General features: G+C 45.5%; 1 protein-coding gene across 1 annotated transcript in view; it reads left to right on the forward strand.

Moving 5' to 3' along the window:
• The window catches only part of LOC142776506 (uncharacterized), a 243424-nt gene extending 222467 nt beyond the window's left edge, over nt 1-20957 (forward strand). The window contains exon 7 of the mRNA XM_075880306.1: nt 16840-20957. Within this exon, the coding sequence (XP_075736421.1) occupies nt 16840-16882 (43 nt within the window). The 3' untranslated portion in view covers nt 16883-20957. The remainder of the gene's footprint in view (nt 1-16839) is intronic.
• The last annotated feature ends 860 nt before the right edge of the window (nt 20958-21817 follow it).

Raw genomic sequence — 21817 nt, forward strand, 5'->3', positions numbered from 1 at the left:
GGGCACAGTGCCAGGCAAAAGTTTCTTTATGCGGCACTCGGAAGTGTAGTCAGTCGGAATGAAGTGCTGGCTACACACGACCTTTGATGGTGACTTATCGTTGATAGTTAAATACTTCCTTGCAATGTTCCTTTGCCATTTGGCGCACAAATCTTCGTCACTCGGAAATTGGTGAAATGAAACACCTGGGCTTTTCCCAGGGCGCGAGCGTCAAAAGAACACGGAGCAGTACACCATTTCGATGCCGGCCAGTCCACGTGTACCAGTTTAACCCGATGCGCCCTGAAAATATTATAACGGTGCAATCAGAAACCGATTGAGAAAATTATGCAACTGAAGCACACAACAAGTAAGCTTCCTTGGTGAAATATAGCAGCGAATGTATTCATTGGCATCAGTGATATTCCACGGCAGATCCAAAACACGTGTGGCAAGCATGGTCGGTTCACTCGGCCAGAGGCGAGGCGTCGACAGAGAAAGAAAAGGGGCTGGGAGAGTAGGATGGATGGATGGATGGATGGATGGGTGTGGCTTTACACTTTAGATCGGGCGGCGGCTAACGCCAGCTAGCCGTAATACTCAGTGAACTAACCATTAGATTTATCTTTTTGCTGTTTAAATAGTGAGGTTGGGGATGTGTACTTTGCTGTGAAGGGTTTAATTTTCACTCGTGCCTTGACTTTAGCCACCAATCAGATAACCTCCTTCTAGTTAAGTCTACCCGCTTAAAGTCTATTTTGCCCTGCCTGTCACTAAACCCCAGTGCTTTGAAAAACTCTGCGCCATCATCCTGAACTATAGGGTGAAGCCCTTAACTGAACATTATTAAGTGTTTGGCAGTTTCTTCTTCCTCTCCACACGCACTGCATACTGTGTCTACCCCTTCGTATTTGGCCCAATATGTCTTGGTTCGAAATACTCCCGTCCTGGCCTCAAACAGTAGAGAACTACCCCGAGTATCATCATAGATCCTTTCCTTGGCGATTTCTTGCTTAAAAGTTCGATAGATCTCTAGTGAGGACTTCTTAATCATGTCACTTCTCCACATGTCAGTCTCCGTTTCCTTCACTTTCTTCTTAACCGATAGTTCTTTTTGGTTTGGCCACCTGCTGTTTTCTAAATATTTACCAGTCAATTTCTTGGTTCGCTTCCTTCATTTTGTATCGACATTCTTCAAGTACAAGTAGCTGAAAACCTTCCTAGCCCAACGCTCCTCCCCCAATTCTCTCAATAGCTTCTCAAATTTTATCTTGCTGCTAGCTTCCCAGCCTTCAAGTGATGTGCGTCCCATAAAAGTAGAGGGTTGACTTGAAGCGCCCCCACTCGGCGACCGCTGCAACGAGCTGTGAAGAATTTGTCCTATTGTTCCCTCCTTGTGTTCTGTAAGGAAGTGCGCGCGTGCCGCCACTGCAGTCCGGCCGTGGCACAACATGGTTCGAGCCTCACCAATCAAGTAACCAAGATTTTTCTGCTCACCTATTTGCATTTTTGAACAAAGGTACTCCATAAGGAGCGAGCATCTTCCTGTGAAAAGAGGAAGTGCCTGAAGGTCAGGTGCATCAGGTGAATAGTAGGGCTTTATTTACAGATTAGTGCTTGAAGAAATGATGGTTTACTGTGGAAGGTGTTGCAAGCAATGGCTCAAAACTGAGTCCATCGTTACACTCTTCTACCACCTCACATCTATCAAATGTTTCAGTGCCGTCACGCGCTCACTTTCGGCATCCTGTCGAACTGACGATATTTCAGTTCAGTCGAGCACCCACGTAGGCATTCTGTTTTCCAGAAGCTAATTTACATATTTTCTCGATTGCCATTTGAGGCCATGTACGAGCATAAAAATATATTTTAAATGTTTCACATTGCCCGCGCGCGTGGTTGATTGCAATCTCTGCGCAGCGCATCGCTGCCTTGGGTGACGTGCAAACGCGTGCCAGCGCAATCTGACGGTTTCCTTCCAAGGTGTTACGCGCCAGCCGGCGCGTTCATCACACTTCCCTATTCTAACCACTGTAATGAAGTCAAATGGCGCGTTTTTCGGATAAATAGTCATTTTACAACCCGCCATGTACGTTCTGGCGTGGCGTAGTGGGTAGTGTACTGACTTTGTAATCAGAAGGTGGCGAGTTCTAATCCCGGGCCGTCAGAAGGCGTTTCATTTTTTTCCCATTTTTATTTTTTTATTTTAATGTGAATGCGAGTTATTTTTCTGGTATATTTATTTATTCATGGCGAATGGGAGACCCTGTTTTAGCCCTGTGTAGCCAGTTTGCGCAGAGTTCTGGGACGCTGCCGCTCCAGTGTCATAGTACCTGCGCTAGTACCAGCGCCATACTGGGCCCATATTCCGGCATGGCGCTGGACGCTGGTACCCAGTGGCGCTGGTTTTTGCAATACGGACATCCAATCATGAGAAACTTTTTCTCAGGTTGAAACAAACCCCGCTTGTGTTTTATAAGACTATTAACCTAACATGGCCAAAAGCAGCGCTCTTCAAAGAGTAAAGCAGAATGTGTGTACCTATATGTTCAGCAAATGAATGCTAGTGTCCAGTATACGGGACATGGTTCTCCTGTGAAAATCGTTGTACTAACATTTTTCTTAATTTTTTGCATGCTTTTCAAAAGCCTATTAGCTAAAAAGAGAGGTTGAAGAACTTTGTTCTGCCCAACAAAAAGTTCGGGTCGGAAAAGAATATGGCTTAGCCACAAATTAAGTATTAAAGCTGATATTATGAATGCAATAGATTACCTACGGCAGGAAAAAAAACTAAAGAATATAATGCAGTTGGTCGTAGCTTCTTCGTATATAAATAATCTATGACCATATATTAAAATTGTGAGAACTTGAATTCAACCAAGCCAAAAAAAAAAAAAAACAGAAGTCCTCAGTCTGAAAAACCGTTCATGGCCGGCCCGGACCATGTTCGCGTACTCTTCAACACCGGCCGGCTCTTAAATGGCGTGAGTAGGAATGCGCTGGCAGTGGAGCGCTATTCTTCGGTTCCGACAATGAGGGGCGGGCGAGAACAAGTTGAAAAACGAAGCCATTTCCGGGAAATCGTCAACGAAACAAGGGAACTCGTCAGCGTCGTGGTGGGAGGACAAGAAAGCGAATGGGGGGGGGGGGGGGAAGGAGGGTTCAACTTTATGTGGCACGTGGTGGACGTTTAAGGAACTAGCCCCTCGGGAGCCGGAATCCTGGCCTTGTTGCTCGGCTAGAACCACGGTGTAAGAGTAGTTTAGGTGAGAGAACGGCGCATAGCGGCGGCTTCGCGAGGAGAGGCACATGCTGTTCTGGTTAGGAAGCTCCTCCAGAGAGGGCGCGCCAAACTAGCCACCTACCTCTTGCTTGCTCCCCCGCCGCGCGCCCCTTGCTGTCCCGTCACTCAACGCTGCTTCACGTCGAAAATGTGACTTGTGTTTGTGAACGTGGTCGCGTGATTTAGTGTGCTTCGCGATGGGTAAGTGCTTTGTACCTTACTGCGATACCGGCTATAAGTCGTGTAAAGAAAAGTTTTCACTTTTTACGCCACCGCACGACCAAGCCCGGCTTGAAGCACGGAGGCGGGCGATCCCTCGCAAAGACCGCGTGCTTCAACGGACAGACCGTGTGTGCGAAAAATATTTCGCTCCACATTTTATTTTGAAAACGTGGTCTGCAAAACTGAATGACCACGTTCTGATGTCTGGCAACAGAAGAGCAGGACTTTCAAAGGACGCCCTGCCAACTATTTTTGAAGGAGCGCCTAGTTATTTGTCAAAGAAGATGAAGACTCCTCGAAAACAGTCAAGGCGGCATGCTTGCCGTACAGTTTGCTCTACGTGCACAGGCGGGACCAGCAGCGGTACCAGCATCGGGTTTCAAACCCAGCAACAAGCAGCAACAGTCCAAAATTCAGATGAAGTCAACAAAAACAGCGATGTCGTCGCGGCAAGTGACCCCGGCACTTCAGCTTTTGATGAAATGTTCTGCGCAGCGTCAACTTTGTGCCTTCCGACGCCATCGTGGGGTGTACATCGCATTGACTTGGAAGGGTATCGTGACCTCGTTTTCCACGACGCCTCTCTGCTGCGCGCAAGTGATGGGGCATGTGTGCTTTTTAACAGAAAAACTGTGCATGTAAATAGTGACATGGCTGTGCAAGTGTATATATTTGGCAAGCCGGTTGATTGTAGTGCAGTGGGTGTACATAATGTTGCTGAATCGACATCACAAGTTGAACATCTCTTGAAAACTGTTGACAGTGTACGTGTCTGTGGTGGGGGACCCAGTTTGAAGGACTTTCCTTCTGTGGAGCCTGAGTCTGCTTTCGTTGACTGCCAAAGCAAATGGAGGCATAAAAGGTGCCAAATGTTGTTACCGGAGGGAAGTATATGTCGTGCATGCAGCAGTCTGTTTGATACTCTCAGAATCCATGCAGAGCGGCAAGCTGCTCGAGTGAAACAGAGGCAACCACTGAAGCGCATCAGGCTGTCTGTCTCACCTACCAAGAAACACAAAGTTGATTCTTTGCGTCATGCAAGGTCTATTTTGCAGAAGGCCCAAGCACGGCTGCTGAAGCGCAACCATCTAATCACTAAAGAATTGAAGGAGAGTAGAGCTGAAATAATTAAATTTCAAAAGGAGGATATCACAAAGAAACTCCAATCTCTCGATATCCCACCAATGCAGCTTCTTCTTGTGCAAGAATGTATATCTGCAGCTAAGTGCACTACAAAAAATAATAGGCGCTATACAGATGACTGGCTGCTGCTATGCCTCTTGCTGAACATCAGGAGCCCCTCTACACACGCATTTTTACGAAGCAATAACATATTGCCAATGCCATGCACATCCACCATTAGAAGATATATAAGCATGGTGGGGCTCAAATGTGGTTTTGATGAGCACTTTTTTAAAGCTCTCAAAATTAAATTGGCAAAGAAGACTCCCTTTCAACGCAGAGGTATGCTCATTCTAGATGAGATACAAGTCAGGAAAGAGATGACTGTAAACTCGAAGAACATGACATATGCTGGACTTGTTGACTATGAAGACCAAGGTGGACAAAGCAATGAGCTGGCCGACCATGGTCTAGTGTTTGCTTTTGCTCCTTTTGCTGACAGCTATTTACAACCGGTGGCAGTATTCGCATCAAAAGGAGCAACTAAGGGTACACTCCTTGCCCAGCTGTTGCTTCAGTGCATTGTGCATTTAGAGCAGGCAGGAGTTTATGTTAATGGTGTGGTCTGTGACGGTGCATCTACTAATAGGGCCATGTGGAAGCAGCTTGGCGTAAGTGGTGCTCTAGGACATGTCGTGAATGCTTTCGAGCATCCACTAGATCCATCCAGAAAAGTGTATGCCGTGGCAGATACCCCACACTTGTTCAAGTGTATTAGAAATCGTCTTTATGACAAGAAAATTTTGAAAATAAAGGGGAAAATTATTAAGTGGTCGTGCTATGATGCACTTTCTGTTGCCGACACCAAAAATGCAGCAGAGCTTAGGGTGTGCCCAAAATTGAGTTTCTGTCATGTCAATCCATCACATATGGTGAAAATGCGAGTGAAGCTGGCCACGCAAATTTTTAGCAACTCAGTTGCTAAGGGCATTTCCTTCTATGCACGGAGAGGCGCACCACGGCTTGAGAATGTCGAAGCAACTGTAGAGTTTACGCTCCTAATGAATGATCTTTTTGATGCCCTCAATCGTCGCTTTGCTGCAGAAGGCCTCGCCCTTGAAAGCAAAGACTTTCATGTTCTACAGTCAGCATCTAAGTGGCTTGATAGCTGGGAGCAGGAAGTTGTGAGGGGTGAAATTCACAAAGATCTTTTTTTAACGCAGTCTACTGCTGAATGCCTGCGTGTTACACTTAAGTCTGTTCAGGAACTGTCAGCATTTCTTTTGAAAGAGTGCGAGTTCAAGTATGTCCTGACAGCCAAAATGAACCAGGATCCGTTGGAATGCTTTTTTGGTATCATAAGATAAGCAGGGGGCCAAAATGAGCATCCAACATTTCCGACATTTTTGCAACTGTACCGTATGCTTTCCTTGTATTCTTTGCTTAAGCCACCACAGTTTGGTAACTGTGTAGTTTCTGAAAAAAAAAAAAACCAGTCTGCTTTTCTGACCCTGAGTGATTTCAGAGAAGTGTTCCAATCTGCACCTTTCCAGCACACTGATAAAATGCATGAACTGAAGGAAAAACTAGATGGCCTCATCAGTGAGGAAACGTGGGAATGCGATGAGGTGTTTGAGCATGATTATTCAGATGCTGCCGTCGTAGACTGCATTGTATATTATGTCACTGGATTTGTGTCACGAAAGCTTGCCACTCAAACTTCCTGTACAATTTGTAAGGATGCTTTGGTTGGGCAGAAAGGTATTTCAAAGCTACCAGAAGCCGACTTGGTAAATTGCAAAACGAGAGGGGGGCTCACACATCCGAATGTGCATCTGTTCCTTCTTTTCAAAGAGGCTGAGGAGCACTTCGCAAAACACGCTGGCGAGAGAGATGTATATGATCGCACGACAGATGCAGTGCTTGAAAATTTCACCTTCACGTTTCCATGTGCTGCTCATAAAGAAGATGTTCTTGCCAAGCTGTTGCACTATTATGTGTGCCTACGCATGCGGCAGTATTGCAGACAGCTAAAGAATAAGCATGTAAAAAAGAACCAAGACTTGCGTAAGTTGTCGAAATTTGTATAATTCTTTGCTTCAGGAGAAGAGAGATGTGTATGTGTAATATGTTATGTGTGCAATAATGCTTATGTATACTGTGATAAGGGTGTGCTGTGATGTAACCTTTTTTTGTGTGTATGTAAAGTGTTTCATTTATAAATGTACTACTGCTCCATTCCAAATAAATGAAATTCAGGATTGCCACCCACACAAATATGTGCATCCGTGTCGTGAAGTATAGGAGTCATAAAGAATATTAAAATGTATATACATGGGAAAGCGTCGAATTTTGATTGTCGAAGACATGCATGTTACACAGAACAAGAAAATGTTGAATGGGATGTGACAATTCATAAGCCGCTTTTTGGCCAAGATGTAGTTAGCGTTTTATGTCTATTCCTTTAACTCATTAAATTTATCTCGCGCTTATCGCCAACGCTCATGTTATCGCATAATAAAACCCTCGTGAGAGGCGGAAAATCAAATCTGAATGTAACTTCACGTACTCTTGACTGCCTACAACCGTGAACAGGGCAAGCGTAAATATTGCGAACGTTCTTTGACGTGATATATGCTGTTGCAGAAACCTCCGGCCACCTCCGCAATTATTACTATCGGTCAGACGATTGGAACATTGCCAAAGACGCGCTGCTTGGACCGGCTACATAAACCTGAATGCTGCATGCTTGATGAATTCAATCATACGATGTTATAAGGCAGAAAGTTCAAAGAACATATTTAATTGAATGATCTGCTTTATAAAAGCCGCGTTCAGTGCCATAGCCAAGCAAAACTGCTTCTTACATACCGATCCTCAGCTAAAGTGGCTCCGAGCTGTGCCTGCTTTTCTGCACCGAAAGGGCATTAGTTGCTAGCGCCATCTGTTGAGGGAGCTGAGAAGCAGAGCGTTGTCGCGAATCGAAGAGCGGGGGCGTTCGCTCACCTAAACTATTCTTACACCGTGGCTAGAACACAATATATATCTTGGATGCTGATCAGTAGAGTTTTTCAATGCGTTTTTCATCGTATGCCATGCTGTCCCAGTGTTGAAAAGGTTGGTGTAAAACACAAAGACTTTTTCAGAAAGGAAACAAACTTCTAGAAAGCAGTCATCAAGAAGTTGAGTTTGGCTGGCACAAAATTGTACATTTTGAAACCATGTGGTACTCGCAGTGTAAACGTGTCGATTACATAAATCTGTGTGGCAGTTGTTTTGGGAACGGACGGAGCATGCTTTGTGTGAATTTCACCTGATTTGCATGAACGAAACGGACCTGACCACCCGTTTTTAGTCGAGTTTTCTTTTTACTTTTACTTGTCTGTCTTCGTCATTTTTCTTTACTTTCCTCTCTGCTTTCCTCTTTCTCCCCTCCTATCTTCCTTTGCTCTGGTTCTTCCCTCCTCCCGAATGATTGAGCATGCGTTGTGCCCCTCCAGATGGCAGTTTTGAGCTTGCTCTCCCTTTCTTTTTTTTTGTGTGCTTGGGTGTCCGTGTATGCAAATCAAATAAATAATAAATAAAGGAATGACAAACATATCTATAGCATTACATGACGCCACTCACGGGAGTAAAGAGATTATAATAATTTCTTTTTTTGTTGGAATAGCATATATATGGACACGCTTGGCTGGATTTTGCCGCTGGCGTCGGCGTCATTCAGCGTATATGTATGCGCGAGAAAAAAAATCGGGGGACCCTTAAGCTTCGCCTTTATGAGTTGAACGCGATAGTGAAATCCGGTCCCTAGTGCACCCATCAACCGCTGAGTGCATACTTATTAATATGTTTTGTTACATACACACGCACGCACACCAACACGCACACGGTAGATTGGATCAGCACGTGCTATTATCGCCAAATGGGCTCGTTTTCGTCATGACACCTGTCGAAAGAAATGCTTCAAAGGGGCCCTGGACACTTTTTCAAGTAACCATGGAATGAATTCACTAGAAGAGCTTATTGCCTCACGAATACAACGCCGCAAACATTTTAATAATGCGTCCTGTGCACGACCGGCTTTATAAATTTATAAAGCCGGTCGTGGTCCTGTGCGAGTAGAGTTACAAAGGTTTGTTGCATGCTGCAATTACATTATCTCTTCTTTCGTTCCGACAAAAACGTTGGAAGCTAAGCTGGGAGGGCGGGGGGCAGGGCAAAGAAAACTACTGCGCCTCATGACTTTGAGCACTTGTTTTTTCCCAACACGTGCCTTTTTCAATGTGATCACGCGCGCACGCGTGGACAAGTAGCGGCCTCCCGTGGCTATCTCGGTAACTTTACTTTTCGGTCACAGACGCACAGATGATTTTTCGCTCACAACCAACGGGGTGGACGCCGGCGGCGGGTTTTCTGTGACATGAGCTCTCTAACGCTATCGCGTTAAAAAAACGCCTGCACGCGGAATCCAACGTCCGACCTCTGGATCGCGAGTGTTAGGTGTTAGCTACTAAGCCCCGACGGGGCACTTCCTTGAATGATGAAACGGCAAGCTATTTATATCTACCTCTAACCACTGGCGATGGCCATCTCGGGGGAGTAATCGTCTCTTACAACATGTCTTCTTCATATTTATCATTGAATGCTTAAAATGTGTTTTGTAGCTCTGCAATTCATGTCTTGCTCTGTGTGTGGTTGCTGCAATTCTGCACATAAATATTCTGAACACTCAACACATGTTCACTTATTGTAGTCATTGCTTACACAGAGCAAAACCACATTTTTAATGCTTTAACAAAAATGCAGTATGCATATCACAAGCGTTGGAAGCTTTGGGACTTGCAAAGTTTGTTCTGAGTTTTACAGACAAGCACAAGTGTGTTCTGACATTTCTATAGCTTCACTGTTCTAACACCACTTGTTTATGCATGTACGAATGCGTTGGTAAAAAGCTGTTACAAAACAGTTTTGTGTATAGACAGTGATCATGCAATTTTCATACCATACCAGAGCTTTTTTCCTGGCTAAAAACTTCAGGGTGGTTCCTGTAACAAGTCAACATGCAGAAAAACGGCTATTCAGGCTAGTTGGTGAACGTTCATTGTAAAAAGGGTTGCGGCGCAAGCCCGAAGTGCTGGAAGAAAGGCAAACATAAGATGAGGAATGGAAGGCGAAGAGGACAACACATGTTTTCTTTGCCTCCATTCTTCGTCTTGGTTTGCCTTTGTTCCAGCACTTTCGTGCTTGCACTGCAACCCTTATTACCATGGAAGTCAAGATGCGTTTTATATATTGATGCACACAAAGTAGTATATATTTTCTGCGCACGTCGCAAAAAAGTCAGCACGTCACACAGCCATGTTGACACCACGTTGCCGGTATGTTGTGAAAACTTTGCCTTGATGTTGAAAATGGGATCCTGGACGTTGCCATATCGTCCTGAATGTTACAAGCAACGTTATGAAGTCATCAAAAAAGAGGACATTAGACACTTTTAGGCAGCGTCGCTGACTGACATCTGTTCGCTTTCACTCAAGGTTGGAAAAACATTCTGCGTTACTTGGGCAACTATAGGTTATGTGCCTGAGTGCTTGCTGGCCGCTAGCTACATGTCAACTGGTACAGAATACCGTAAGCAAAGCTTGCAAGTGGCATGTAAAAGTTTGCAAGCGTCATGTAAAGGGAGCCTGCGAGAGGTTTACGCCGAATGCACGTGCAACGCAATCGCGAAGCTTTGCGAGCGCTGTTCTAAAACTGCACATTCAACAATATCTGCTTACGCCGAGGTGCCGTCGATGCAAGAGAAGTATGTCAGTGGATACTATTCTGTGCGCAGTGCGCAAATTCATGGCACCATGATTTGCGAGGATTTTTGCGAGGTGACTTGGTCACGTGTTTTGTCCAAAGTGGAGTAAACACGACAGGTGCGAGCGACTGATTATTATTATTATTCAATTATTTTGAAGTACTGTAGCCCAATTCAGGGCTAAAACAGGAGTTGGGTACACAAATATAATTGGAAAGAATAAAGATAACATCACAAGTTCTTCAACAGAACAAATAGTGTCACATCCTAAGCATAACTGAGTACAAAAGAAAAGAAACAAACCATATAGGTCATTCTAGTCAACAATTATGCTGAGAAAAAACTGTATTCGAGCATATTAGCACATTCAAAAATGGCCTTAAGATAGTACCTACATCTAGTTGGAAGAGCATGAGCATACACGATGTAACTGTTATTAGATATCCGATATGTGTTCTTCAATGCGCTGCACCACAGTGCTCATGCTTCAGGAAAAGCTCGAAACAAGCATGCTACCTGCGAAGCCCTTACCAGCTTGTAGGTTTCTTTAGTACCACTCATACCATAATTACTCTTTGTGAATATATATATATATATATATATATATATATATATATATATATATTGTGAGCATTATTTATGCGTCCCATCTTTTCATCTGTACATACTCATCATCACCAGTCAAGTATAGGTTGTGGGGCACATACTAGAGTCAATAAAGGAGAGTCTTGAGTGTACTCGACGCCATCTTACAAGTGGTGGAGAGTGCTGCCCGGTTCCTGCGTCCTCTCGCGTTCTCGGACACCCCAGCGTCTTCTAGAACACATCCCTGGAGCTCCGTTCAGGCCGCCGCTTAAACGACCTGGGTCCGGTAATGTCGCAAGCCGCCCAGTCCAGCGTGCCAGCTTCGCCACCGCTCCCACCGCCAAGAAACCCTTCTCACCTGGTCACCAGCCCTCAAAAGGATCCTCCGCTGTTCGCAGGGCTTCCGGGTGAAGACGTTGAAGACTGGCTCGAGGAGTATGACTGCGTCAGTGTTATCAACAACTGGGATGAGCCTGCGAAACTCGCCCACGTTGCATTTTACTTGAGCGGCGTCGCAAAAACGTGGTTTTTCAACCATGCCACAGATTTTCCGACATGGCCCGCCTTTACACGTCAGCTCCGTCAGATTTTTGCCAACCCGTCAGTGCACCCCAGCAAAGCCCAATGCAGCTACCAGCGCCCGAAGTGCATGGTTCGCTCAACTCACTCGCAACGCGATCATCTTCCCAGCCTTACAACGCCTTGCGCAGTTCGCGGCCGACTTGCTTCTATTGCGGCATCCGTGGTCATATTTCAAGGTTTTGCCGATGCCGTCAGCAAGACGAACGACGAAACTACGATAACCTTGAACAGGACGACTTCTACGCGACTGGACCACCCTGTCGTCGGCTGTATCCGAACAGCACACGTCGGTCGCCGTCTCCGCAGAACTTTGACCCAGTTGGCAGTTCCCGGTTCTCACGTTGTCGCTCACCTTCACCGATGCGGCGTTCCTCTTCTCCTCTCCGACCTTCTACTTCAATTCCCGACCGCCAACTGGAAAACTGAACAGTGCAGCTTCGGGAGGGAAAGCTGCATCTTTCGAGCTGCGTCAAACTCCTCCGGACCGCCCATCGAATGTTTGATTGGTGTATGTTGAAGGTATACAGACAGAGGCACTGGTGGACACAGGCGCATCACTTTCCGTAATTCGTGCAGACTTTTGTGCCCGCTTGAAAAAAGTTAGGACGCCCTACGAAGGTCCTCCCCTTCGTTGCGCAGATGGAGTCCCTATTCAGCCTTCAAGTGTTTGCACAGTCCGCGTTTTTATAAATGGCAGGCATCCTTCACCACATTCAGTTTCTTGTACTTCCTTTGTGCACTCACACAGTTATTTTAGGATGGGACTTCCTTTCTTCGGCATCAGCTTTCATATCGTGTCGTCAGCGAGTCATTCAAATGTCAGCTACTGAGAGTTCATCGGATGTCGATCCATACAGCTTCCGTTTCGTTGCTGCCACTGATTGTTTCATTTCGCCAGGAGATGAACAACTTCTAACGATCGCTTCGGATACTATAGTTAATGGTGACGTGTTCATAGCTCCATCAGTACGCTTCAAACCTGCGGGGTTTACCATAGCGCCCGGCCTTGTGCGGTTTAACGACGGTAAAGCATTGGTCACCGCCTTGAATCCATTTTTTCGCCAGTGATGCTGCCCCAGGGCACTGCTGTGAGCTGCTTCGCTGACAGTGAGCCCTTTTTGCTGGTTCCCCTTCACGCAGAATCACCGCCTTTGTCTGCTACTACTGATATCAAGGCTACCACTGTTACCTTAAATGACACCATAAGTCCCCACCTCACTGCCGAGCAAAAGAGAGACCTCTTAGACCTTCTCCAAAAGCACAGCCTTTCGTTTGATGTACATTGCAAAGTTCTGGGCCGCACCTCCGTTGCAGAGCACAGCATCGAAACCGAAGGCAGCTCCATTGTACGCCGCCACCCATACCGTCTCTCTTCGGCAGAACGGCAAATCATTGAGGAAAACGTCGCCGACATGCTCAAACGGGATATTATTCGACCTTCATACAGCTCCTGGTCGTCTCCTGTGGTGTTGGTCCGGAAAAAGGATGGTTCTGTCCGCTTTTGTGTTGATTACAGAGTGCTCATTAAGATCACGAAAAAAGACGTATATCCGTTGCCACGCATAGATGATGCCCTGGACTCCCTACAAGACGCAGAATATTTCTCCAGCCTCGACCTCCGATGCGGGTATTGGCAAATACCTATGCGCGAAGCAGACAAGGAGAAAACAGCGTTTGCGACGCCTGACGGGCTTTACGAATTTAACGTCATGCCCTTTGGCTTATGCAACGCTCCAGCAACATTCGAGCGCATGATAGATACTGTCTTACGTGGTCTCAAATGGAAAACCTTTTTATGTTATTTAGACGACATCGTCATTTATTCTTCTACTTTTTCTCAGCACCTTAAGCGTTTGGACGAAGTTCTAACGTGCATTTCGAACGCTGGCCTACAGCTCAATACAAAAAAGTGCCACTTCGCCAGCACAAGCACCAAAGTATTGGGTCACCTTGTCAGCAAAGACGGCGTTCGACCCGACCCCGACAAGATTGCTGCCGTAATTAGTTTTCCACGTCCGCGCAATCAAAAACAATTGCGAAGTTTCGTGGGCCTGGCGTCTTATTTCCGCCGCTTCATCCGTCACTTTGCTGCAATTGCGGGGCCGTTACACAAGCTTCTGGCGTCAGGGACGGATTTCACGTGGACTGACGAGTGCGAGTGTGCTTTCCAAGCCCTTAAGCGTGCTTTGACATCAGACCCCGTCCTCCGTCACTTCGATGAGAGTGCACCCACTTTCCTGCACAGAGATGCTAGCGGCCACGGAATCGGTGCTGTCTTTCTCCAGCGCAACGACACTTCACGTGAGAGAGTAGTTTCGTATGCCAGCCGCGCACTAACACCTGCAGAGCAGAACTACTCGATAACAGAGCAGGAATGTCTCGCTGTCGTTTGGGCCATCCAGAAATTTTGACCTTATCTGTATGGACGCCACTTCACTGTGGTTACCGACCACCATGCCCTATGCTGGTTGTCCTCGCTGAAGAATTTGTCTGGGCGCCTCGGTCGCTGGATACTGCGTTTGCAAGAGTACACTTTTGACGTTGTGTACAGGTCCGGCAAACAGCATCAGGATGCTGACGCTCTCTCTCGCTGCCCTCTGCCACTTTCAGCTCCAACCACGCATCCTGAATGTCCCTCAGGTGATCAAGCGGCTCCCTCTTCACTCACGCTATCACCCCTGGCAGTTGCTGGGTCGCTACCTTTAAACAACAGCGCCCAGTTTGCCGCGTACCAATGTGACGACCCCTACTGTAACCGCATTATCGGATACTTGAATGGCTCGCCTCCTCCACCTAATGCCAGACTACGTCGTCAGCTACGGCTGTTCAAGCTAGAGAACAATGTCCTGCAGCACTATACTTACAATTTGGATGGGCATCGGTGGGTGCCAGTACTTCCCCGTTCGCTGCGAAAACAAGTTCTCGAAGCATTGCACGACGACCCATCAGCTGGACACTTGGGATTTCAAAAGACCTACAACCGCGTTATGAGCTGTTTCTTCTGGCCTGGTCTTTCTACCTTTGTGGCTAATTATGTCGCTTCTTGTGCACTTTGTCAACGCCGCAAACGACCAACTTCAGCTCGTGCTGGCTTATTACAACCCATTCCATGTCCCGACACACCTTTTGCCGTTGTCGGAATAGACCTCGTCGGGCCACTTCCCGTAACGCCAGCGGGCCACCGCTGGATTGTCACAGCCGTCGACCACCTCACACGATACGCGGAGACCGCTCCTCTACGCACTAGCTCCGCCTCAGACGTTGCCGCCTTCTTTTTAGAAGCCATTGTGTTGCGTCATGGTGCACCTCGCACGTTGTTGAGTGACCGGGGCAAGGCCTTCATATCGACAATTCTGGACGAAATTCTAAAAACTTGTGGCACAGTTCATAAGACCACATCCACTTACCACCCGCAGACAAATGGGTTGACAGAGCGATTCCACCGGACTCTAATCGACATGATATCCATGTACATCGGACCGAACCACGATAATTGGGACAAAATCTTGCCGTTCGTAACATTTGCACACAACACCGCTGTTGAACGAACCACCGCGTATTCACCTTTCTTCCTCGTCTATGGTCGTGCGCCGACATTCACAATTGACGCCTTATTCTTCAATGTAATGACAAAAGCGTCGACGACTGCGCCAGAACATTTCGTCTCCAGGCTTGCGGAGGCACGGCAACGTGCTCAACTCAACATGGAGGCCAGTCAACAAGACCGCAAGCAACGCTATGACAGCTTTCGTCGAGACGTCACCTTCCGTCCTGGAGATGAAGTACTACTTTGGACGCCTGTTCGCACACCCAGATTGTGTGAAAAGTTTCAGTGTCGCTTTCTAGGACCTTACGTTGTTTGTGAACGAACATCTGTCAATTACCTTGTCACTCCCGTTGAGGGTTCCTCGGACCGTCGTTACTGTGCCTCCGAGATAGTCCACGTTTCACGTCTTAAACCCTTTGTGCGCCGTACCTTTCCCGCCTAAGTCTCGGCCGGGCTGGCCGCTCAAGTGCGCGGGGAAAATAAGTGTGAGCATTATTTATGCGTCCCATCTTTTCATCTGTACATACTCATCATCACCAGTCAAGTTTAGGTTGTGGAGCACATACTAGAGTCAATAAAGGAGAGTCTTGAGTGTACTCGACGCCATTTTACAATATATATATTCAAGTGTTTGTTCATTAGCAGTTATTGCCTGCTAGTGAAGTGTTTCCAGCTCAAATTTGCGAGCTGCCCTGTGTGTCGACACCACCTCTGTTTATCTGCTCCTGAACACCTCATCTTTAGTGGCTATCATCATTGCCTAATCTTGAAAAACAATATGGTCAGCGCATGTAAGTCAACAAAAAATATTAGGACTCTCACCATCACTACCACGCCACTTTTAGGCTATATATTGCCATGCTTAATGCGACCATAAAGTACTCCCATATGACTCTGCATATTAACTGAAGATTTTTGTAGCGGGAGCTACATTGGCTACAGTATCGCCGTTTTGCTCCATTCGGTGGTTGCACCACTCACCGCTTCATCTGGCATGCGACAGAGGAGAAGCAAACCGCATCGCAACTGCATTTACAATTGAAAGTCAAGATTGCGTGCGCGTGTTCAACTCTATTGTGCTGTTTACACTTAACAGAGGCGGGGCTAGCATTGCATCGTAAATATGGAAGTGGCTGCTCGGTCGGATTCATCGGCAGATATAAAAAGTCAGTAGGAGCCATGGGCTTAAAGAAGCCGTGGACGTCGGAACAAACCCGAAAATTGGCAGCCACCTAAGGACACGGAGGAAGAACGAGCCACATGCCAAGAAAAGCGTAACCGTGCAGAGAAGCAATCTGAAAACATAAGACAGATTTAGTAGGCATCAACAGCAGCTCTGTCGATGCAGCCTGCCCGCCATTTCCCATGGCAGGCTGTGTTCGCGAAGCTGTTGCGTATGCTAACTAAATCTATACATTAAGAATAGCTGTACTTCTCTCTACACAGGAAACGTTGCACATTTTGTTTTCAAATGTATGAATTGAAAATAAATTTTGTGTGGTTCAGCATCGCATTTTTTTGTTTGGCCTCTTTTACAGCTTTTACGTTCATTTCTTACTGTCTTCTCAAGAATAAATCAGTGCAATTTTACTGGATGTGTTTCAGTTCAAGGTGAAATTCAGAGCTTAATAAACTCCGCCCATCATTTCAGTCATCGGGATGAAGTAATCAGTGCTGCTTTATTATGAATTATTTTTCCTTTTGTGTGTGCAGGTTCACCTCGCTAATGGTGTCATGCCCTCATGGGCTGCCTTAAATTGGGTGATGGGAGTTCCAAAGACTTCCATTTCGTCACATGGTTTACCATCACAACGAGGTAGACAGAGGCCGATACGACATGCATATGAGCTTCACAGAAACTGTTGGAATTGGTTTGTGGGAGAAGGCTGCCAGAAGCTTGCACAGGAGGAATTGTCTCCACAAGAAGAGAAAGAATAGAGAGCTTAGTGAAGAAACTTGCTCAATTCAGTGGTGTGTATGTTTTGTCATGCATGCATATCGTTTTATAACCTGTTTTCAGATTGGTGATTATAGTGCCCTGTTTGTGAGCACAGCTGCGAGTTATATTTTCAGCCACAGAATTTACTGCCATCGGCACACTCAACTTCAATACTTCGACGCAGTGCCTTGACTTGGTTTGACTGATGCCGGCGCTCCCTAGTGTTGGGCACTGCATGTTTGCTGCACCTTATAGTGAAGGTGTAGTGGGGGTGGATATGAATAGTAAATTTTCGTTTCACGTCTGCTGACCAGCGGGTTCAAAGCACTCACTCGGCAAGTTCAGGTTTGCTATGTTTCGCTCATGGCTGTGTTCCACGCACCCCCATCGAATTTGTTGCCGTATGCTTGTCTCTGCAATGATTCGTTGTCGGCGACAGCAAACACATCGTTCGTTTTCGAAAGTGCAGTTACTGCAACAAAGTATTATATTCATATCGAAGATCAACTGCTTGCTCACTACGTTTCAGGTTTACTTATTGTGAAATATTTACCAGCGCCATGATTCTGCGTTTCGTCAGTTTTTCCAATACAATATTTTTTAAGTAGCTGCTGGTACTTCAAACTAGAGAGCTGCGTGACTTGTCACACACAATGTTTCATTTTCGAGATAAGCCTTGGCAGCTAATTTCGTGGGTTTCCGTGTGAATAGCCACGAGAAGAATGTGGCAAAAACGGATTTGCGATGTGTGTTTTCGACCCACCATTTAGGCAGAAAATAAATTGAAATTTTATTGGAGAAATTGACCCGCGCTCCATGTAATATTAATGGCAGTAAATAAAGTGTGCCCAACGTTTGGCGGCATTAGCATTATTCGAAGCAGGTCGAGGCCACGTATTGAAGTAGAGCTGATGCTGTACATGCCTGATGAGGGAAATGCTGAAAGCCATTGCTATTTAGCTTTTGACATTATTTGCATGCAGAAATGAATTGTAATTGTTGAAACATAGGTAGCATTTAGCTGCTGCATGTTCTCTATTGTCTGTAGTGGACTTCAGAAGGAAAACCTCAACTGTGATCCATGATTGTACTCGCATTCCAGCCATTGCTGTTTCAAGATGTGGGAGTCTTCACTTAGTCACAGTTTGTTTGAACGATAGTTCTTTTTTGAAAAGCGAGTGCCTCAGTTGGTTAGGCTGTATAAGGAACACATAGGATTCTTTGCCAATGTATATTTACTGCTAGTGCTTACATGGTGAGCTTAATCAACTGCCGTGGTTCAGAGATAGGCAATTCTGAATGAACAGAAATGAACCTGTGTTTTTTATTTTTAAGAGCTGTGTGAATAGCAAAAAATGTGTTCAAAATGAATTCCCGCATTCAAGTGTGAGTGAATCAAATATTTTTAACATTTGTTGACTCTTTTTGGAATGCTTCGAAGTGAAGTTACAAAACAAAAGTTTTAAAAGATTCGTAAGCACATTATTATGTGATAAAGATGTGGCATTGTTGTTTTTTGGCTAGGTTGGTAAAGATCTGGAGGGAAGGTGCTCCCTTGTTTTATCAAGGACCGGGCATTGAAGACCGGATTGTATTTATTATATTTGATTGATTGATTGATATGTGGGGTTTAACGTCCCAAAACCACTATATGATTATGAGAGACGCCGTAGTGGAGGGCTCCGGAAATTTAGACCACCTGGGGTTCTTTAACGTGCACCCAAATCTGAGCACACGGGCCTACAACATTTCCGCCTCCATTGGAAATGCAGCCGCCGCAGCCGGGATTCGAACCCGCGCCCTGCGGGTCAGCAGCCGAGTACCTTAGCCACTAGACCACCGCGGCGGGGCTATTTATTATATTTGGTGCAACGAATATGGTGTGGACAGCGTTTACACATGAAAGGTTCTCCCCCCCCCCCCCCTCATCTTCTGTGGAGGCCCTTCTGATTTGGTGAACAAGGGCGTGCTCCTTTCGAATTTGAAGTTGCTGATCTGCTCTTGAAATGTCTGTGCACAAAAACACATGAAATTTCAGATAGGGAGCGTTCATACATTTTTTTCGATCTTTTTGGTATGAAACATTACATAAAGTTCCACCTTTGCCACGCAGATTTGAACCAGCGTTTTCGTGAGTCATTCAGATTACGCCTGTAGCGTAGTCAGTGAAGTGGTGACGAATATTAAAAAATGAAGGGATGACTGTAACGACACAGTGCTTCTCAATGCTGGAACAAGCACTTTCTCGAGTCAATGCAATTGCTAGCATAGTCTCAAAGGCAGCTTCGGCACAAGGTAAGCGTGTAATAGGAGAAAACATTAAAAAAGTGTCAATGGGCCACAGTCAATTGGGCATTGACTGTTGCCTTCGGGAAGTCCTAATAGTAAAACTTTCAGTGGATAATCATCGAATAGCGGTGCTATTCAAAAATATTTGAAAGTTTGAATATTTCCACACCTTTAATTTTTTTTCTAAAAGCGAGAGCATAAACCTGTAACAAACATAATGAACTTCATTTATCAAACTGGGCAATGTAACAAATTGCTCAACTTTTGCATTCCCTGCAGTGCTGCCTGAAGCCTTTTGGAAAAGGAAGCAACGCAGGTCAACCCAAAGATTTAGTTCAGCCAGGGATAGAAAAAAAAAACAGAAGTCGTTTCCAGTCCTACTCTACTGTGCAACTTGGGAAGTAAAAACAGCGCAAAAATATAGACAAGGACAGAGGAAGAGACCACACCGCGCTGATTGCCATATTAAAGTAATTGTTAGTTTGTTTGGGACTGTTGCGTATGTTTTTAGCTAGTAGAAGGCGTGTTTTTTGTGTTTTTTGTGTTTGTTACACACGTGTTGATGATCAATATGATTAGGCTTGTTTTGTACCTTGTTTGCTTTGATGCGCAGACGCCTTTGGTTTTCCACGTGACCGGGTTGAATGCTTGATATATGTGCGTGTATCTTGCAATTAAGTTTAGCTGCGATCAGCGCGGGGTCGTCTCTTACTCTGTCCTAGTCTATATTTTTGCGCTGTTTTTACTTCCCAAGTATGAACCACCAACTAGCCTAACTTTCGCTATTACTATACTGTGCAAGCCTGCTGTTTTTGCTCGTTGGCACGTAAAAGTGAATGTTTTCATCTACAACGCATTTATTTTGTAAAGAGAAGGAATACATGAGGACCCCTCATGAAAAAAAACTCACCATCCCGGTTCTTACCGAACCACACCAGTCCGGGTTTTCCCAAAACACACCAGCCCAGGTCTTGCCAAAACACACAAGTCCGTGTCACACCAGAAAACGGCCTTACACACCATACCGGCCGTATACGCCAGAAGCCGTGTCTGAATTCTGTATCTTTATGAAAGCATGTATGTTTTGAACTAAAGTAAACATAAAAATAAACTGAAACTGAATTCTCGCTGTGGTGTGAACGGGAAAAACACACCAGACACGGCCTGGTGAATTTTTTGACTGGGTACGTCAAAAAAAAAAGAAGAAAAGACACTGAGATGCTACAGTGCAAATATAGGTCAGAACGAAATCACATACTTGAGTAAGTATGTACATAGGTGCTCAGACGTAATAAAGAACTACTAACAGATATCTTAAACACAGAAATATACATCGGTTGCAAGTACACATACCTATTGGTTACATAATATGTTACAGCCAATAGGTTACAGCATCTAACGAGCAGCAAGTTTGTTTAGGAATCAATCCAGCAATGTGAGGAATCTATATCGATGTTACAATCAGTAGCTCGGCGTGTTTGAAGAATTCGGTTCGCATTCGCCGGTCGTTTGTAAGACCGCGGAAGCGTCTCTAGCAGTCCACTCCCACACCGACAGCGGAAAAAAGGAATAAAAAGAAGTGTTGTAGATGCGAAAAAATTCATCGAGAGTGAGTGCGTGTATGATTTGGGTGATCTTAGAAAGACTTGTATTGATGTAGTCCGATGCCTTAATTTTGAAAAAGTTGTGCAAAGGTAAGTAGATAAACTTTCAATGACAAAGCTTTGATGTACTGGATAGAGCAGTGGATGCTTTGCGCGTCGCCGTAACTCAGCAGGTGGATCTGCGTGCCGGTGTTGGTTGTAAATGAAGTTGACTGAAATATTCAAATATGCAAACGGAATATATGCGCATTATTTTTCATACTTTGTATCGAGCGAGATGGGAGACAATGGCATTCGCCTTAGTTTCGTTGGCGTTGGTGTTCTAGCTGTTCTCGCATCGGCCTAGTGCCAACATTCATAACGCCTGGGGTGTTTATGGTGCATCGTCTCTTAGAGCAGTTGCAGTGGTACGACGCTGTGCATCGTGGTAAGGATACATTATTCCTGACCGCCTCTCCAAACGTGCGTGCAGAAAGAGATGAGTCCCAATGAAACAGGCAGTATAATACAGAGAACGTTGAAACGACACAACACCGCTTACGTGCACAACGTGAAATGAACATATCATGCGATTATTACCTCACGTGCGCATGGCACGTAGATGCGTCTGCTCCGATACCGAAGAGGGCAGGGGAAGAATTTCGCTTAGGACGTCGCACCCGGGCTAATGATAAGCGTTTCAAGTTCGCCTCCTCGTTTAATGCTTTCGCGGCTTGTATAATGAACTATTAAAAAATTCTAGTGCTACAATGCTTTACATTGGGCATGCAGAAACTTCCAAAGTTGAAGTAAAGCTTGTAAAGTGAGCAAGTGAATTGCCGCTTAAGAATTAAGTGAAAAAGCAAACAAAAACCACGTA

The sequence above is a fragment of the Rhipicephalus microplus genome, chromosome X (assembly GCF_043290135.1).
Source record: "Rhipicephalus microplus isolate Deutch F79 chromosome X, USDA_Rmic, whole genome shotgun sequence".
NCBI lineage: Eukaryota > Metazoa > Arthropoda > Arachnida > Ixodida > Ixodidae > Rhipicephalus > Rhipicephalus microplus.